This window comes from Chelonia mydas, chromosome 3, assembly GCF_015237465.2.
Source record: "Chelonia mydas isolate rCheMyd1 chromosome 3, rCheMyd1.pri.v2, whole genome shotgun sequence".
In the NCBI taxonomy this organism is placed as follows: domain Eukaryota; kingdom Metazoa; phylum Chordata; order Testudines; family Cheloniidae; genus Chelonia; species Chelonia mydas.
In genome coordinates, this window is record NC_057851.1 from 99,060,569 (window position 1) to 99,074,597 (window position 14,029).

The 14,029-nt window shown below is 41.1% G+C and overlaps 1 protein-coding gene across 1 annotated transcript in view; it reads right to left on the reverse strand.

Annotated features, from left to right (window-relative positions):
• SLC2A12 (solute carrier family 2 member 12) overlaps positions 1 to 13,148 on the reverse strand; it is a 37,447-nt gene extending 24,299 nt beyond the window's left edge. The window contains 2 exon segments of the mRNA XM_007058048.3: positions 2,525 to 3,862; positions 12,668 to 13,148. Of these exon segments, the coding sequence (XP_007058110.2) occupies positions 2,525 to 3,862; positions 12,668 to 12,794 (1,465 nt within the window). The 5' untranslated portion in view covers positions 12,795 to 13,148.
• Between the last annotated feature and the right edge of the window lie 881 nt (positions 13,149 to 14,029).

The following is a 14,029-nucleotide window of genomic DNA, read 5'->3' on the forward strand; positions in this document are numbered from 1 at the left end:
AAAAGGAAGATGAAAGAGTTGGATTGGAATGATGGATTCACATGTACTCTCCATAAGGATTTGAACTACACATACTCTAAATATCATATGTTTTCTAAATAGACAAAAGGCTATTGTGGCCAGCTTTGCCCGGCTGGGTGAGGTGGTGGGTGCAAGAAACCTTCTGCCCCTTTCAAGGGTAGGCACAATTCCATCTGCCTGGAGGTGCTCATTACTCAAGAAAAAATACAGATGCCAAGTGAGGTCAGCCCCAGCTCTCCTTCTTCATATGAACCAACAGAGCAAGCCAGACATGGAAGGGAAGTTGCATGCTGCACTCACTGAAAGGGTAGTGAAACCTCCACTACAGTGCACCATCTGCACCATCTGGGGCCCCATACAGATTGTCTGGCTTTGTCAGTCAGAACGTTCTGGAACTTATACTGTGGCATGGCCCCTCCCTTTCCCACATGGGACATGGTTTAAAAGTAACAATTTGGTAGACAGTGTAACAGGTTGACGGGATGAGTAATCCAAACATTTTAAATGGGCCATTTTATATAATTGAGGGATTGTTTTTTTAAAAAAAGCTAACACTAAGAAAATTTAATTTAACAGACGAAATCTACACATTTGAAATATCTTTAAAGTGTTTGAGCTGCAAGCAGAAGAAGCCAGAAGTTACATATGAAACTCAATCCTTATCCTGCCTTTCAGCCACGGCACATATAATTACAATATATAAAACCCTCTATTATTTATAGACTCCAGCAATTCCTTGGTTCAGTTAATCTGAGCTTTCTGTATTTAATCAGTTTTAGCTGAGCATTGGACACTGAGTTACTACACTGCATAGATACACCACCATATTTTGATTTACTTCATATACAGTGTACATCGCAAACATGCCCTTGTTCAAACCTATCTACTTTAAAGTCCCTAGAACTCAAGCGTCTGTGGAAAGCAACTCGATTGCATCCCCAATGCTGGAATAAGTTGCCCCTTCCAATAAAATAGATGTCCACATTTTGTTTCATTTGAAGAAACTTTTAATTCCTTGTTTTAAGAAATCTTGTTAATGGAAAAGGAATTGAAATTGTGATGCTTCCCTACTGGTTGCTATTCTAGGATTAGTTTGTGCTGTCTGTTACACTGGTGTAAATCTGAAGTAACTCTTTTTAATGATGTTACTCAGGATTTATGCCCATGTAACTGAGAACAGAATCTAGTCCTTAGACTGGTTATAATGTACTGAAGTATGCTGGAGTAACTGTCAAACTGCTATCCTTTAGGTGTCTCTTGGCAATGAATATTTATCTCAGGCAGCTATCCTAGTGAGCTATTTATCCTAAATAAATAACTGTTGTTGGGTTTTGTCTTCACATTTTTGCCTTTTGTATGACAGCAGGGTTGTTATGCTCCTGGTAAACTCTTTGTCGTAATTAACTTCAAGGAGTACAGTATGTTTCCAAGCCAAGTGTGTGTCAGGGCACACAGGCACACAAAGTCTGTTAATAAATAATGGGCTTTGTGCATGCACATTTTACAATCTGGTTTAAAAAAAGATCAACCCTATGTGAAAAAGAAGAAGGAAAAGAGTAGTTTTAGTCACTGGGAATGGGAATGGCAAGAAAGTTGTCTTCTATCATTAGTGAGGACTCTGCAGTGGTGTTTCTTCTAAAAGCACACTTTGGTTTAAATGGATATTTTATAGATTGAACAATTCTTAACTTTTTGTTGTTTATTCTGTTCAGGATAGGAAGTGTATGGGCCAAGAGAGTTTACTCAGTAGGATTAAATGTTTTCCATTTCCTAGCACTAGGTTGGGTTACATGGTCAGCGTGGCTACATGCTCCAGAACCTCAGCTGGAGTCAATCGGTGTAGCTCCTGTTGATTTGGGAATGCTATGCTCATTTGAAGCATCTAGCAATATGTTTTTAACTTGGGTTTATGAGCCATCACAGTATAGCTTATGTATTATCATTTACATGGTAAGAAAAGAAAAGAAAAGAAAAGAAAAGAAAAGAAAAGGGGTGGAGTGTGGGGGAATTAAAAATGGTTCTAGACACAGTTAATGTGATACAGAGTTTTTCACTTACAGGTCGCTGATTCAAATCAACACCAGTTGGCAGTGACTGAGGGTGAAATCCTGGCTTTGCCATTGACTTCAATGGGGTGAGGATTTCACCCTGAAAGTTACCATCACTTGGATATTCTATAGACTTATTTTAAAATTTCTCAACCTACTTTGTAGTGGTAACATGCCCTCATCACCATTAGTGCTTCTAGAGGCGATCTTAGCAGAGAGGTCAAAGACTGACTGGGCAATGGAGACTGAATTGCTCTCTCGCCCGCCTTGGTTGGTGTCTCCAGAGTCTGTTGGCAGAGCAGCATGGTGGAAACACATACTGCTGCTTAGTGTGATGTTTGTTCTGTGGATTGAGAACTTCAGTTTCCAGTGATGTCAACATGGGCATCTAAAACCAGTGCTTAATTTACTTTTAAATAAATCATTAAAAGGAATAAAAAATATGAAACACTTACTTGGTCCAAGACCTATGGAAAAAGCAGCAACATAAACAAGCAAGCTGGCCAAAGACAGCCATTTCAGAGCAACTGGAACTTCTACATTGTCTATTACTATGTGGGATCCTCTTTGGCTTGCTGCAGAGGTCTTTCCTCCTGCCAAGGCTGTGCTGTTCTGCTCCTCTGTCTTAGCAGTTTCAAATTTTCTCAGCATGGTCAGCGATGTTCTGCCTTGGGAAGGCATACCAGCAAACTGCTCCCTGAGACTCTCATTGCTGGCACTCACGTTTCCTGGTCCATGAAAAATGGAATCTTCCAGGAACTGGTTTCTACAGATATTAGTGAAATTCATGTGTATATTAAGATTTACCAATCCCATGGTGACCAGTGACACTGCCATAATAGAAGAACCAATACACAGAAAGGTTTTGCTTCCAACTTGATCCACAAAAACAGTGGCTGGGATTGTACTAACCACTTTAACCACTCCAACTCCAGTCGAGGCCAAGCTAGCTGCTTCATTGCTCTGGAACCCAACTGACTTTAAAACAGTGGATGCATAAAATAAAATGTTAGGCTGCCCTGTTGTTTGCACAAAAAACACTAGCGTGAGGCCTATTAGCATTCGGGCTCTCATGTTGTCTTTTGAACGGAACAGGTCCAAGAAACTGTACTGATGTTCATCTTTCAAAGAAGACTTGATCACAGTGAGTTCTTCAGCAGTATTTGAAGTTGCCCTTAGCCTTCCCAGTACCTTGCTAGCAGCTTCATCGTTACCTTTCATAACAAGAAACCGAGGACTCGGTGGAAGGAAATACATGGCAATAGCTTGTAAGGCACCTATTGGTATCACAAGGCCAAACATATACTTCCAGCCATGGGAAACATTGGTGAATACATAATTTGAAATGTAGGCAAAAAGAATGCCAATCACAATCATAAGTTCATTTAATGATACAAGCAGACCTCTTCTATGCTGTGGGGCTATCTCAGCGATATATACACATGTTGCAATTGAGGATAATGATATTGAAATACCAATAGCAATCCGTCCTACAATAAGTATGCCATATGATGAACTGATTATCAAGATCAGGCTTCCCAGTACAAGTAAACAAGATGCTATAATAATCGCAATTCTCCTTCCAAATCGGTCTATTAGGAATCCACCAGTAAGTGATGCTAGTAAGGCCCCAATGAGGAGGGAGCTTACGACTATTTCCTGTTGTTTGCAAGAAAGTGCTAGTATACTGCTTAGCTGAAGAAGAGCCCCAGAGATGAGTCCCAGTTCATAACCCATTAGGAATCCACTGATGGCAGCAATGGTAGATGATAGAAAAGTAAATGTTCCACATCCTGGAATTACAGAAGAAAACCAAAATGAGCTCTGTACCATTCTAATCATCAATAATAAAGTTATTTTATAAACCTGTCCTCAAAATCTTATTCTGAGGTCTCAGTTTGGGGGGAAACGATAGGATCAAATGAAGAAAACCCAACAACATTGATCATATCAAGTGACACTGCTGAAAGCAGGAAAAAATACATCATGTAATGCACTTTGTTTTTCCCCTTTATTTTTAGTATCTCTTAAGCACCTGATCCCAAACCCATTGAAAGACTCCCATTCAGTTATAGAGTTTAATGCCAGGAGGGAGCACCAGATCATCTAGTTTGACCTCCTGTATATCACAGGCCAGCAACATTACCCAGCACCTGCACATTAAACCCAACAACTGAGGCCAGGTCTACACTACAGATAAATATTGGTATAACTACATTGCTCAAGGATGTGAAAAATTCACACACCTGAGTGACGTAGTTATACCAACTTAACCCCCTATGTAGACAGTGCTGTGTTGGTGGGGAAGTTCTCCTGTCGACATAGCTGCCGCCTCTCAGGGAGGTGGATTAACTATGTTGCTGGGAGACGCTCTCCTGTTGGCATAGTAGCGTCTTCGCTAAAGTGCTGCGGTGGTGCAGCTGTGCTGCTGTTAGTGCTGTACGTGAAGACAAGTTCTGCAATTAGACCAAAGTAATTCGGCCCACAGGAGACTAGACTATTATGTGCCACAGACAGAGAATAGGAGGGACCAAGGTGCACCAGTGCTTGGGGAATGAGTAAGTGAGATATACGCAGATAATCCTGGCCAGTGACCCACACCCACACAGTTCAGGAGAAGGGGGGGAAAAAACAAGGTCACTGCCACTTGCTGACTCCACATATGGCGATCAGTTAGACCCTGAGCATGTGAGCATAAACCAACCAGCCAAGCACTTGAGAGAGAAAATGTTTGGCGCCACCTCAGAGTCCTGGTGCTCTCTGTCCAGTGTTCCATCTCCAGCCGGGGCCATCCCTGATGCTTCAGAAGAAGAAGAGAAAAATAAATTGGTGCTGGGGGAAATCCCTTCCAATCCTAACCCCTGCAAGTGGTAAGCTGAAGCCCTGACACATGAACTTTTAGAAACGTCAGACGTAAACAAGAAGTGGGCCAACCGCAGGGCTGTTGAGACCTGTCCCCTATCATCACAAGCAACCACATCAGACAGTCACACTCATAAATTTGTCCAGCTCTCATTTGACTTCACTGGCTTTTGGATCAGACCCTAAAGAAGTAAGCCTGCCCAACAGTGACAATGGAACAGACATCCAATACAGAGGCTTTTGCCAAGAAAGCATTTTTTTCCTGTTAAATTTCCAACGTTTTTCCTGAGTTGAATTTAGTTGCCACGAAAGGCATCAGACTGACAGCCCTAGAACCCTTATCCACACAGTTGGTATATTATAGACAAGAATAGTTCATGCTTCCTAACCAAAGTGCTTCAGTCCCACCTTGGAGGGACTAACTGTAGCTCACGAAAGCTTATGCTCAAATAAATTTGTTAGTCTCTAAGGTGCCACAAGTCCTCCTTTTCTTTTTGCGAATACAGACTAACGCGGCTGCTACTCTGAAACATGTGAGAATATAGTTTATCCTGGACTCCCATTAAATCCTTGGCCTTGCTGAGAATGCTACGGTTGCTGATTCTGGGGGTGTTCCTTTGTGATGTGGACACTTATCCACTGGAAACCAGACTAAGATTTCCAACCCAGTTTTGCTGCTCCAGATAGATAGATTGGATATTTCAGATAAGCCAAATTTTGGGGTGCAAACCTCTGAACACTTTGGGATTCACTCATCATTAATCCTTGAGTTCTTTTTAACAAAAAGATCAGCTATTTCACATCAGAAACAGCACAAGGCGTAAGCAGACTAAGCAGTTGCTTAGAGCCCCGAGCAGCTCAAGGGTGCTCCCTATTAATTATTAGTATGTGTTGTGTGTGGGGAGGTCCCTAAAAATATTCCTGCTTAGGGCCCCCAATGGGCTAGCATCGCCTCTGTTTCACATAGTTTCTGATGGCTGCATCACTGAGAATAAAAACCAGATGATGCTAGAATAGACAAAATGGAGAACATGTGCCATTGTATCTCCACTTTAAAATAAACTGTGTTTTATACAACTGAGATTCATTGTTTATTACTACAAGAAAGATGTAGCTAATCATATTCTGCTTGTTGTGAAGCCTTTGCACCCTAGCCTTTGGTGGATAATTCTAGTTTATTATTGTTGGGTTAATTCTTCCACTCAGCATAGTTGTTGTTTTTTCTCAGTTGGCTGCCACACAATTAGAGCCCAAGTGAATTGACTGCTGATTTTCCAGTTAGTTGCAGAGAGCTCATGGACCAGTGGGAAGTGGCTTCTGCAACATAGCACAGACAGTATTTCAACTAATTCTTTTGGGGCAGCTTTGGACGAGTAGTTCAGTCAACTTGGCCTGAGAGTGGTGTATGGTAGAAAGATACCTAGTCCATTGGAAAGTAATGGATAGCTCTGTATTTAATGGATAGCTCTGTATTTATTTTCAATTGCTGTGATCTCCTTTGCACTGTACCCAATACTTTTTTCTCCATTTAGGCCTACAGTATCCAAGAACAATAGGTTTATTGGCAGCACTGATTTGTGCAAAGTTACACTGTGGGCCAGATCTTCAGGGGACGTAAATTGGCTTCAACTGAGCTACCCAATTTACACCTGCTACAAATCTAGCTCCTGGTATACATATGTGATACAGGTGTTAACCTCACTGCAGAAATTAACCTTCTCCCACCTTTGATCTTCTGCTTTTAATACATTAGTAGTGCTGGGGGAAAAAATCCTCCAGTTAGGTCCCGGTGGAGGAATTCAGTGGGGCAGGAATAAGACATTACTTATGCCCCCGGGGTAAATATTATGGTTATTTTAAAATAAATTATTTTTGATTTAAAAAAGTATGCCAGTTTGGTGTGGCCCTCAGACACCTTGGAACTTGCCAGTGTGGGACTCAAGGCCACAAAGGTTGTGCACCACTGATACATGCCAATGTTTGATAAGAATAGTATGGTTATTGTATTGGTAATTTTAAATGTTAGCTTTGTTTTTTCACTCCTAGTTTGAGAACCTCCTCTAAGGCCTGAGGCTCATGTTATTAGACCTACTCAGTTTTACAAACTTGCGGCAACTAGTGTTAAGCTGTTGATCTACAGCTGTCACCTCCTCTCTCTTCCCCAAAGCAGGTTTTGGAACAGCGAGTTATACCAGTCGAGCAGGTTTTTAATTTTTAGGGAAGACTCTGATTCCCGTTTGTTGTCTGACAGTGACCCCCACCCACCACAGTTCTGCAGATGAGCCTATCATCTGTCAATCCTAACATCCTTTTGAAATGAATTGTGCTGCCTTTTCAAAGTTGGCCCTTGAATGTACAGCACCTCCTGGCATGAAAAGGGCAAACAGAACATTCTACAATCTCAGTAGCAAACTCTCTCAGCAGTTCTATGGGAATCACATTTAATCAGCAGTCATTGCTTTTCCCTGGAGCCTATACCTATTTTTCTTATTACTGGGCCAAATCTTAATGCCCCTTACCATACTCAGTCCTTACTTGGGCACAATTTCCAATGGGTTAAATCCTGAGAGCTTTATTCAGCTTCCACTCAGGCCAAGTCTACATGACAGAGTTATATCGGTATAACTGTGAAAAATCCACACCCCTGAACGACGGAGTTATACCGACCTAACCCCCGGTGTAGACAATGCTCTGTTGACGGGAAAGCTTCTTCTGTTGACATAGCTACTGCCTCTCATGGAGGTGGATTAAGTATGCTGACGGGAGAAGCTCTCCTGTCGGCGTAGTAATGTCTTCACCTGTGCTACAGTTGTGCAGTTGTAGCACTGTATGTGAAGACAAACTCCAAATCTTCCCCTGAAAAAATTCCCATTGACTTCAATGTGACTTTTGCTTTAGCACTTCCAGTAGTTTTACAGACACTCCTTTTAAATGAAAAGAAAAGGAGTACTTGTGGCACCTTAGAGACTAACCAATTTATTTGAGCATAAGCTTTCGTGAGCTACAGCTCACTTCATCGGATGCATACTGTGGAAAGTGTAGAAGATCTTTTTATGCACACAAAGCAGGAAAAAATACCTCCCCCCACCCCACTCTCCTGCTGGTAATAGCTTATCTAAAGTGATCACTCTCCTTACAATGTGTATGATAATCAAGGTGGGCCATTTCCAGCACAAATCCAGGGTTTAACAAGAACGTCTGAGGAGAGGGGGGGTTAGGAAAAAAACAAGGGGAGATAGGTTACCTTGCATAATGACTTAGCCACTCCCAGTCTCTATTCAAGCCTAAGTTAATTGTATCCAATTTGCAAATGAATTCCAATTCAACAGTCTCTTGCTGGAGTCTGGATTTGAAGTTTTTTTGTTGTAATATCGCAACTTTCATGTCTGTAATCGCGTGACCAGAGAGATTGAAGTGTTCTCCGACAGCTTTATGAATGTTATTATTCTTGACATCTGATTTGTGCCCATTTATTCTTTTACATAGAGACTGTCCAGTTTGACCAATGTACATGGCAGAGGGGCATTGCTGGCACATGATGGCATATATCACATTGGTGGATGTGCAGGTGAACGAGCCTCTGATAGTGTGGCTGATGTTATTAGGCCCTGTGATGGTGTCCCCTGAATAGATATGTGGGCACAGTTGGCAACGGGCTTTGTTGCAAGGATAGGTTCCTGGGTTAGTGGTTCTGTTGTGTGGTATGTGGTTGTTGGTGAGTATTTGCTTCAGGTTGGGGGGCTGTCTGTAGGCAAGGACTGGCCTGTCTCCCAAGATTTGTGAGCGTGTTGGGTCATCCTTCAGGATAGGTTGTAGATCCTTAATAATGTGTTGGAGGGATTTTAGTTGGGGGCTGAAGGTGACGGCTAGTGGCGTTCTGTTATCTTCTTTGTAGAACAAAGTGGCTGGGAGTGGCTAGGTCATTATGCAAGGTAACCTATTTCCCCTTGTTTTTTCCTACCCCCCCCCCCCCCCCCGACGTTCTTGTTAAACCCTGGATTTGTGCTGGAAATGGCCCACCTTGATTATCATACACATTGTAAGGAGAGTGGTCACTTTAGATAAGCTATTACCAGCAGGAGAGTGGGGTGGGGGGAGGTATTTTTTCCTGCTTTGTGTGTATAAAAAGATCTTCTACACTTTCCACAGTATGCATCCGATGAAGTGAGCTGTAGCTCACGAAAGCTTATGCTCAAATAAATTGGTTAGTCTCTAAGGTGCCACAAGTACTCCTTTTCTTTTTGCGAATACAGATTAACATGGCTGTTATTCTGAATCCTTTTAAATGCAGGCTTTTTGTGATATTTCTGGGCGGAGAAGGGTTTAGACATTCCCTTTAAAAATGCTTCTTTAAAAATATATATATATTTCTTTTGTTTTTGTGAGAACCCTAAAATATATATAGCAATTCACAGTCATGTGCTGCTAATATATATATTTTAATGGGAGGCTTCCATAAAAAATTCTAGATAAACCCCATGGCCAATGGGTGTGTGACTAAAAATAAAAAGGATTGAGAAAGCTATTCATTTATTTTTCCATTTCAATAAAAATGCTTTCTAACAACCAAGGAAGAAGGCAGCACTGCCTGGCAAACAAACTTATCTTTAAGAGCATTTGCTAAAAGGTTTATGCTTTGTTCCTGAAAAACAGACTGAGGATAGTAACAGTATAGCCTAGAGTTCAGCATGTGTAATTTGAAATTAGGGGTGGAGATGGGGGATGAAAATGTTATGGAGGGAGTGAATCCTTCCCCATAATTTTTTTAACCTGTCATTTGGTGCAATCTGAGCCATTTCAAAGGTAACCGTATATTATGAGATGCACGGGTAAGTCATTTCTGGCAGGGGAGATTTACAAGCTTTCAGAGAAGGGGTGATTCCATCAGAGGCAAGTAAAACCATCCTTATCTGCCCTTCAATTTGTAGCAGGGTCCTGACTATGGAAATTTCGAACTCTGTCCAGCACATCACAGCAGCTTCACAGCTGAGATTATTCCAGGCATGGAGATTCCTCTTGTGCACAAATATTTCTACATTGTTTTTTAATTATTCCACAAAGCACATTTCAGTTTCTCTGTCTCCATAATGACATAATTTCTTTAAAAAAAATTGTAAATAAAATTATTTTGTTGTTATAATTTATTATTTGTAGTACACTAATGCCCACAATGCAGACAGAAGGAAATTGCTGCCCAAACAGGTATGTTGGTTATGGGATGTGGAGTCTTTCATCTCTGCGCCCTTGCTACAAATCCAGCCCACTGTCAGAGTGTCTGGAAATAGATGAATTTTTTTCAATCCCTCACCTTCCTGAACTGCCTCAAGGGTAATTTGGAGTGAGAAAGTCTCCATTTCCGGGAAAGCAGCAAACAGCTTTCGGGAAGGTTATAATTTTTTATATTTTTAAATGTTCGCTATTTGCAACTATCTAGAGATTTGGAAAGTTGGGTGCAGTTCTATCAAAAATAGGTTAATGGTAAATAGGTCAGGCAGTCAAAAGTGCATGATGAAAGGAGTTCATCACATAGATATGACTACCAAACAATGGGATTCCCCCTCTCCAATGGGACAAGGCATTTGTTTGTAGCCTTGGTAGATCATGAGATATCAAACCTTAAAACTGCAACATTTGTATGGAAAATTGATTTTCCCCTGGTTATCTCTTTCCTCTCCCTCTCAGAGCTGGACAGTTAGACTGGATAGTATAAGGAGAGCCTGGCTTTACAGGTGGAAGGATATGGGAAAAAAGTATTAACAAAAGTTTTTAAAATGCTCAAATATGTTTCTAAAATAGTGTTTCTCTAAAACACGTCGCATATGCAGAATACATTGTATATACATTGTGGTGTGGTTTGCTGGCGCTTGTTGGGAACGGCTGCATAATTCATTCTTGGGTCTGGCTTTTGTAAGCAAGTTGGCATCCCAATCTCATGCAATAAAACCTTTATACCATCATGTAGTCAGTCTACCTCTCTAAAACTGAGTGTGAAAAAGCTACATGTCATTGACCTGTTCTGATGTTCAAGGCTTCTTTTAGACCCAGCATGAGGCCAAAGGGTAGGCATAAAATATCTTTGTTTTCTCTTGTTGAATTGCCAGTTCCTAAATTTACTTGCTTTAGGCCCCAGCCTTATAACGGTATTCAAGAGGCTTAAACAATTGCTGAATTGGGACCTGAGTCACGTAGCAAGCTTAATGTGAATCTCATTTCTTTCCTTGTCAGATAACATTTTATTTGCACCCCATATAATAATATTCACTTTTACTATCCAAAATTTTGACTAGATGGTGTAGCAAGTTCAGAAGCACTGTTCATTTGGGAAGCTTCATTTTAAACCTCGGGTATATGCAGCACCCATTGCCATGTACCTAAGTAATTCAGTTCCTGCTGATGGCACTATCCACCACACAGTGTGAGAACACAATAGAATTCATATACAGAACGATATTTGTTATTTACATAGGGGGGCAAGTTTTTCTTTCCCATGGAAGTTAAAACAGTTCAGAAGGATATGGGTCCTTTAAACTGGAGATTACTTTCAAGCCAGCTGGTGGAATACATATTTCATATATTCATAATTCTCCAGCCCTTTAACGATATTTTTAAAAAACCTTGCTGAAAACACGGTACTTTAAAACTGAAATTTGTACAATTGTTATGTCCCTGAAAAAGAAAACAAAAACAAAAAGAAAACCCAACCCAGTTCACGCTTCGTGGCTGCGTAAGTGCAAAAGACTGAGGTGTTGGAAAGTACGGGGTACTGGATACATTGTAACCTGATGACTATGTTGCATAAATAATGCACAGATTGTAAAAACAATAGTTCAATAATGTGTCCGCAAACTGAATGGCTTTTTGTTCATTAACCTTAGCTTCCCTGCGATCCCAGATATCAGTGGATATTGCTGGCCTTATCAATAACTTTTTATTACACGCCAACAATATCATTTATGCCAATAGTATCTTAACATATTTGGGTTAGTTAGTTCATTGCAATTCATTTATTTCTAAGCGAACATTAACTCAGGCATAGCCCTCTCTGGTTTTCAGCAATATTTTCCTTCTTCTGCCTCAGTTGTAAATCATGGTAACAGAATGTAACGATTTTGTGTCCCCTCCTTCTGATCTCAGTAAAAGAATCTCTAGATGTACAAAATGTGTTACACCAGAGATGGGAGAAACTGACAGTTAAAACAGCAAAGTGCAGATGGATTAAAGTTGTTCTATACTTGCAAATATTTTTTTCAGTAGTAATTTCATATTGGATTCCTAGTCTGCAGACCCAAAGTCAAACTGCCATAAGCAGGTGCAACTCCCAATGAAGTCCATGAGCTCCAGTGATTTCAAAGGGAGGGTTGAATTTGGTCCTTTGTGTGCATGGGTCGCAATAGAATAGCCATTGTGGGCATCAGTGGCTCTTTTGATCTTTCAGGTGACTAATCTGCAAAAGGAGAAGTATTTACACATTAGAGGGTGCATACATGAGCTGTAGGATCAAGGCCTTCAGGGGGAAGTATTTCAAACACCCTCATTGAAAAGGAAAGGTGACACTTTGTTTTTTGCTCACATTTTCCCTCTCTTGCAATGCCAGGAATTAGGGGGCAGACGAAAGGTGTTAATTTAGACTCTCCTGGCTTTTGCCAGGCTATTTTCTTCCAAACCCGAACATTAGTTACACATATTTGCTCTATTGTCATTCAGTCACAGCTGGCATTCAAACTGTGCCACATTACCTGTCTGAGTGGGAAGCTTGTGTAGGTTGGTGTTGCTGCTGCGGCTGCCTCTGTTATCGTCACTCTCCCCTGTTCTCATTTTCCTGCCCTGCTGGTTGAGGTCCTCCGCATTCTGCACAGGGACCATTGCCCTTTAACAGCTCTATTCCACACTTCAGGGTAGAAACACTTCACAGGGCAATTGTCCGTCCCATGCTGCCAACAAACACACAGGTTATTTTCCTCATGGCAGAGTGATACAGAAGCTTACAGAGTGTATGGCACAGAGTGATTTGTGAACAACTTTGTTTCTATTTCAGAAGGCTTTGCCCTTTCTAGTGACACAGGCTGTTGCTATTCTTGGTAGCCTATCACAGGCAAGTGGGAGGGCCATCTTGCAGAAGTATTGGTTTTGCCTTTAAACAAACAGTTGAAGCCATTAGGCATTCACACAGAGCTCAAGGCACATTCTTTAGCCATTAGCTTAAAGGATCTCTCTTGTCTTAATGTACCTTTAAAAAAAAATAAAAACAGAGAAGGAACATGAAGGGAGATTTAAACTATTTGCTGCGTCAGCTAAAGTTAGGGCACTGAATACACACAGATGGTGTCAATTAATTCTTTTGAACGATGAACAAGTTATTGAGATAAATTCTAGAGAGCAAAACAGCGTCAGTCTTTCAGCCTCTGAGTGCAGTGCCCAGTAGTAGTGATGGTATATTTTTAGTCATTTCTACCATGCCGGAGTTGTGCATGGCACTTTACAGATGAATAAAAAGACAAGCGCCTGCCACATGAGTTTAGAGTCAAAGGGCCCAATCCTGGGCACTGCTAAGTACCCACAATTCCCACTAACTACAACCGAAGAAAGGGGCAATAATAAACAAAGGGGGGGGGAAGCAAGACAAAGGTTACAACAGTGAAAGATGAGCTATGTACATAGGGCTAGATTGTGCAACCCTTACTTGAGCATCAGTGAGGCGAGCTGCTCATGTAGGCATGCACCAAGTGAGCCGCTAGGGTGGTGTAGACTTTTAATTTTGTTTCTTTTTTGTTTTGTTTGTTTTTGTTGCAGTTAATGCATTAACACGTGGGGACAGAACGGGAGTGAAGGCGAGGGCAGAGGTGGAAGGCTGGTAACTCTTGCCCTAGTAGCATTTTCAGGAAGGAGCATTCCTAAACGTTTTTCACCTTAATTAAAACAGACACCAAACATCCCTTATCAGTCTTTGTTTGACAAGGACATTCTACAGAAGAGAAAATAAATGTCTTTTCTGAGAGGTGGGTCACAGGAAAGTCTACAGGCAGGAACATTTGGATTCCAAAATAACAAAGATTCTTGCTGTGGCCTTATTTATTTATTTATTTATTTATTTTTGACGG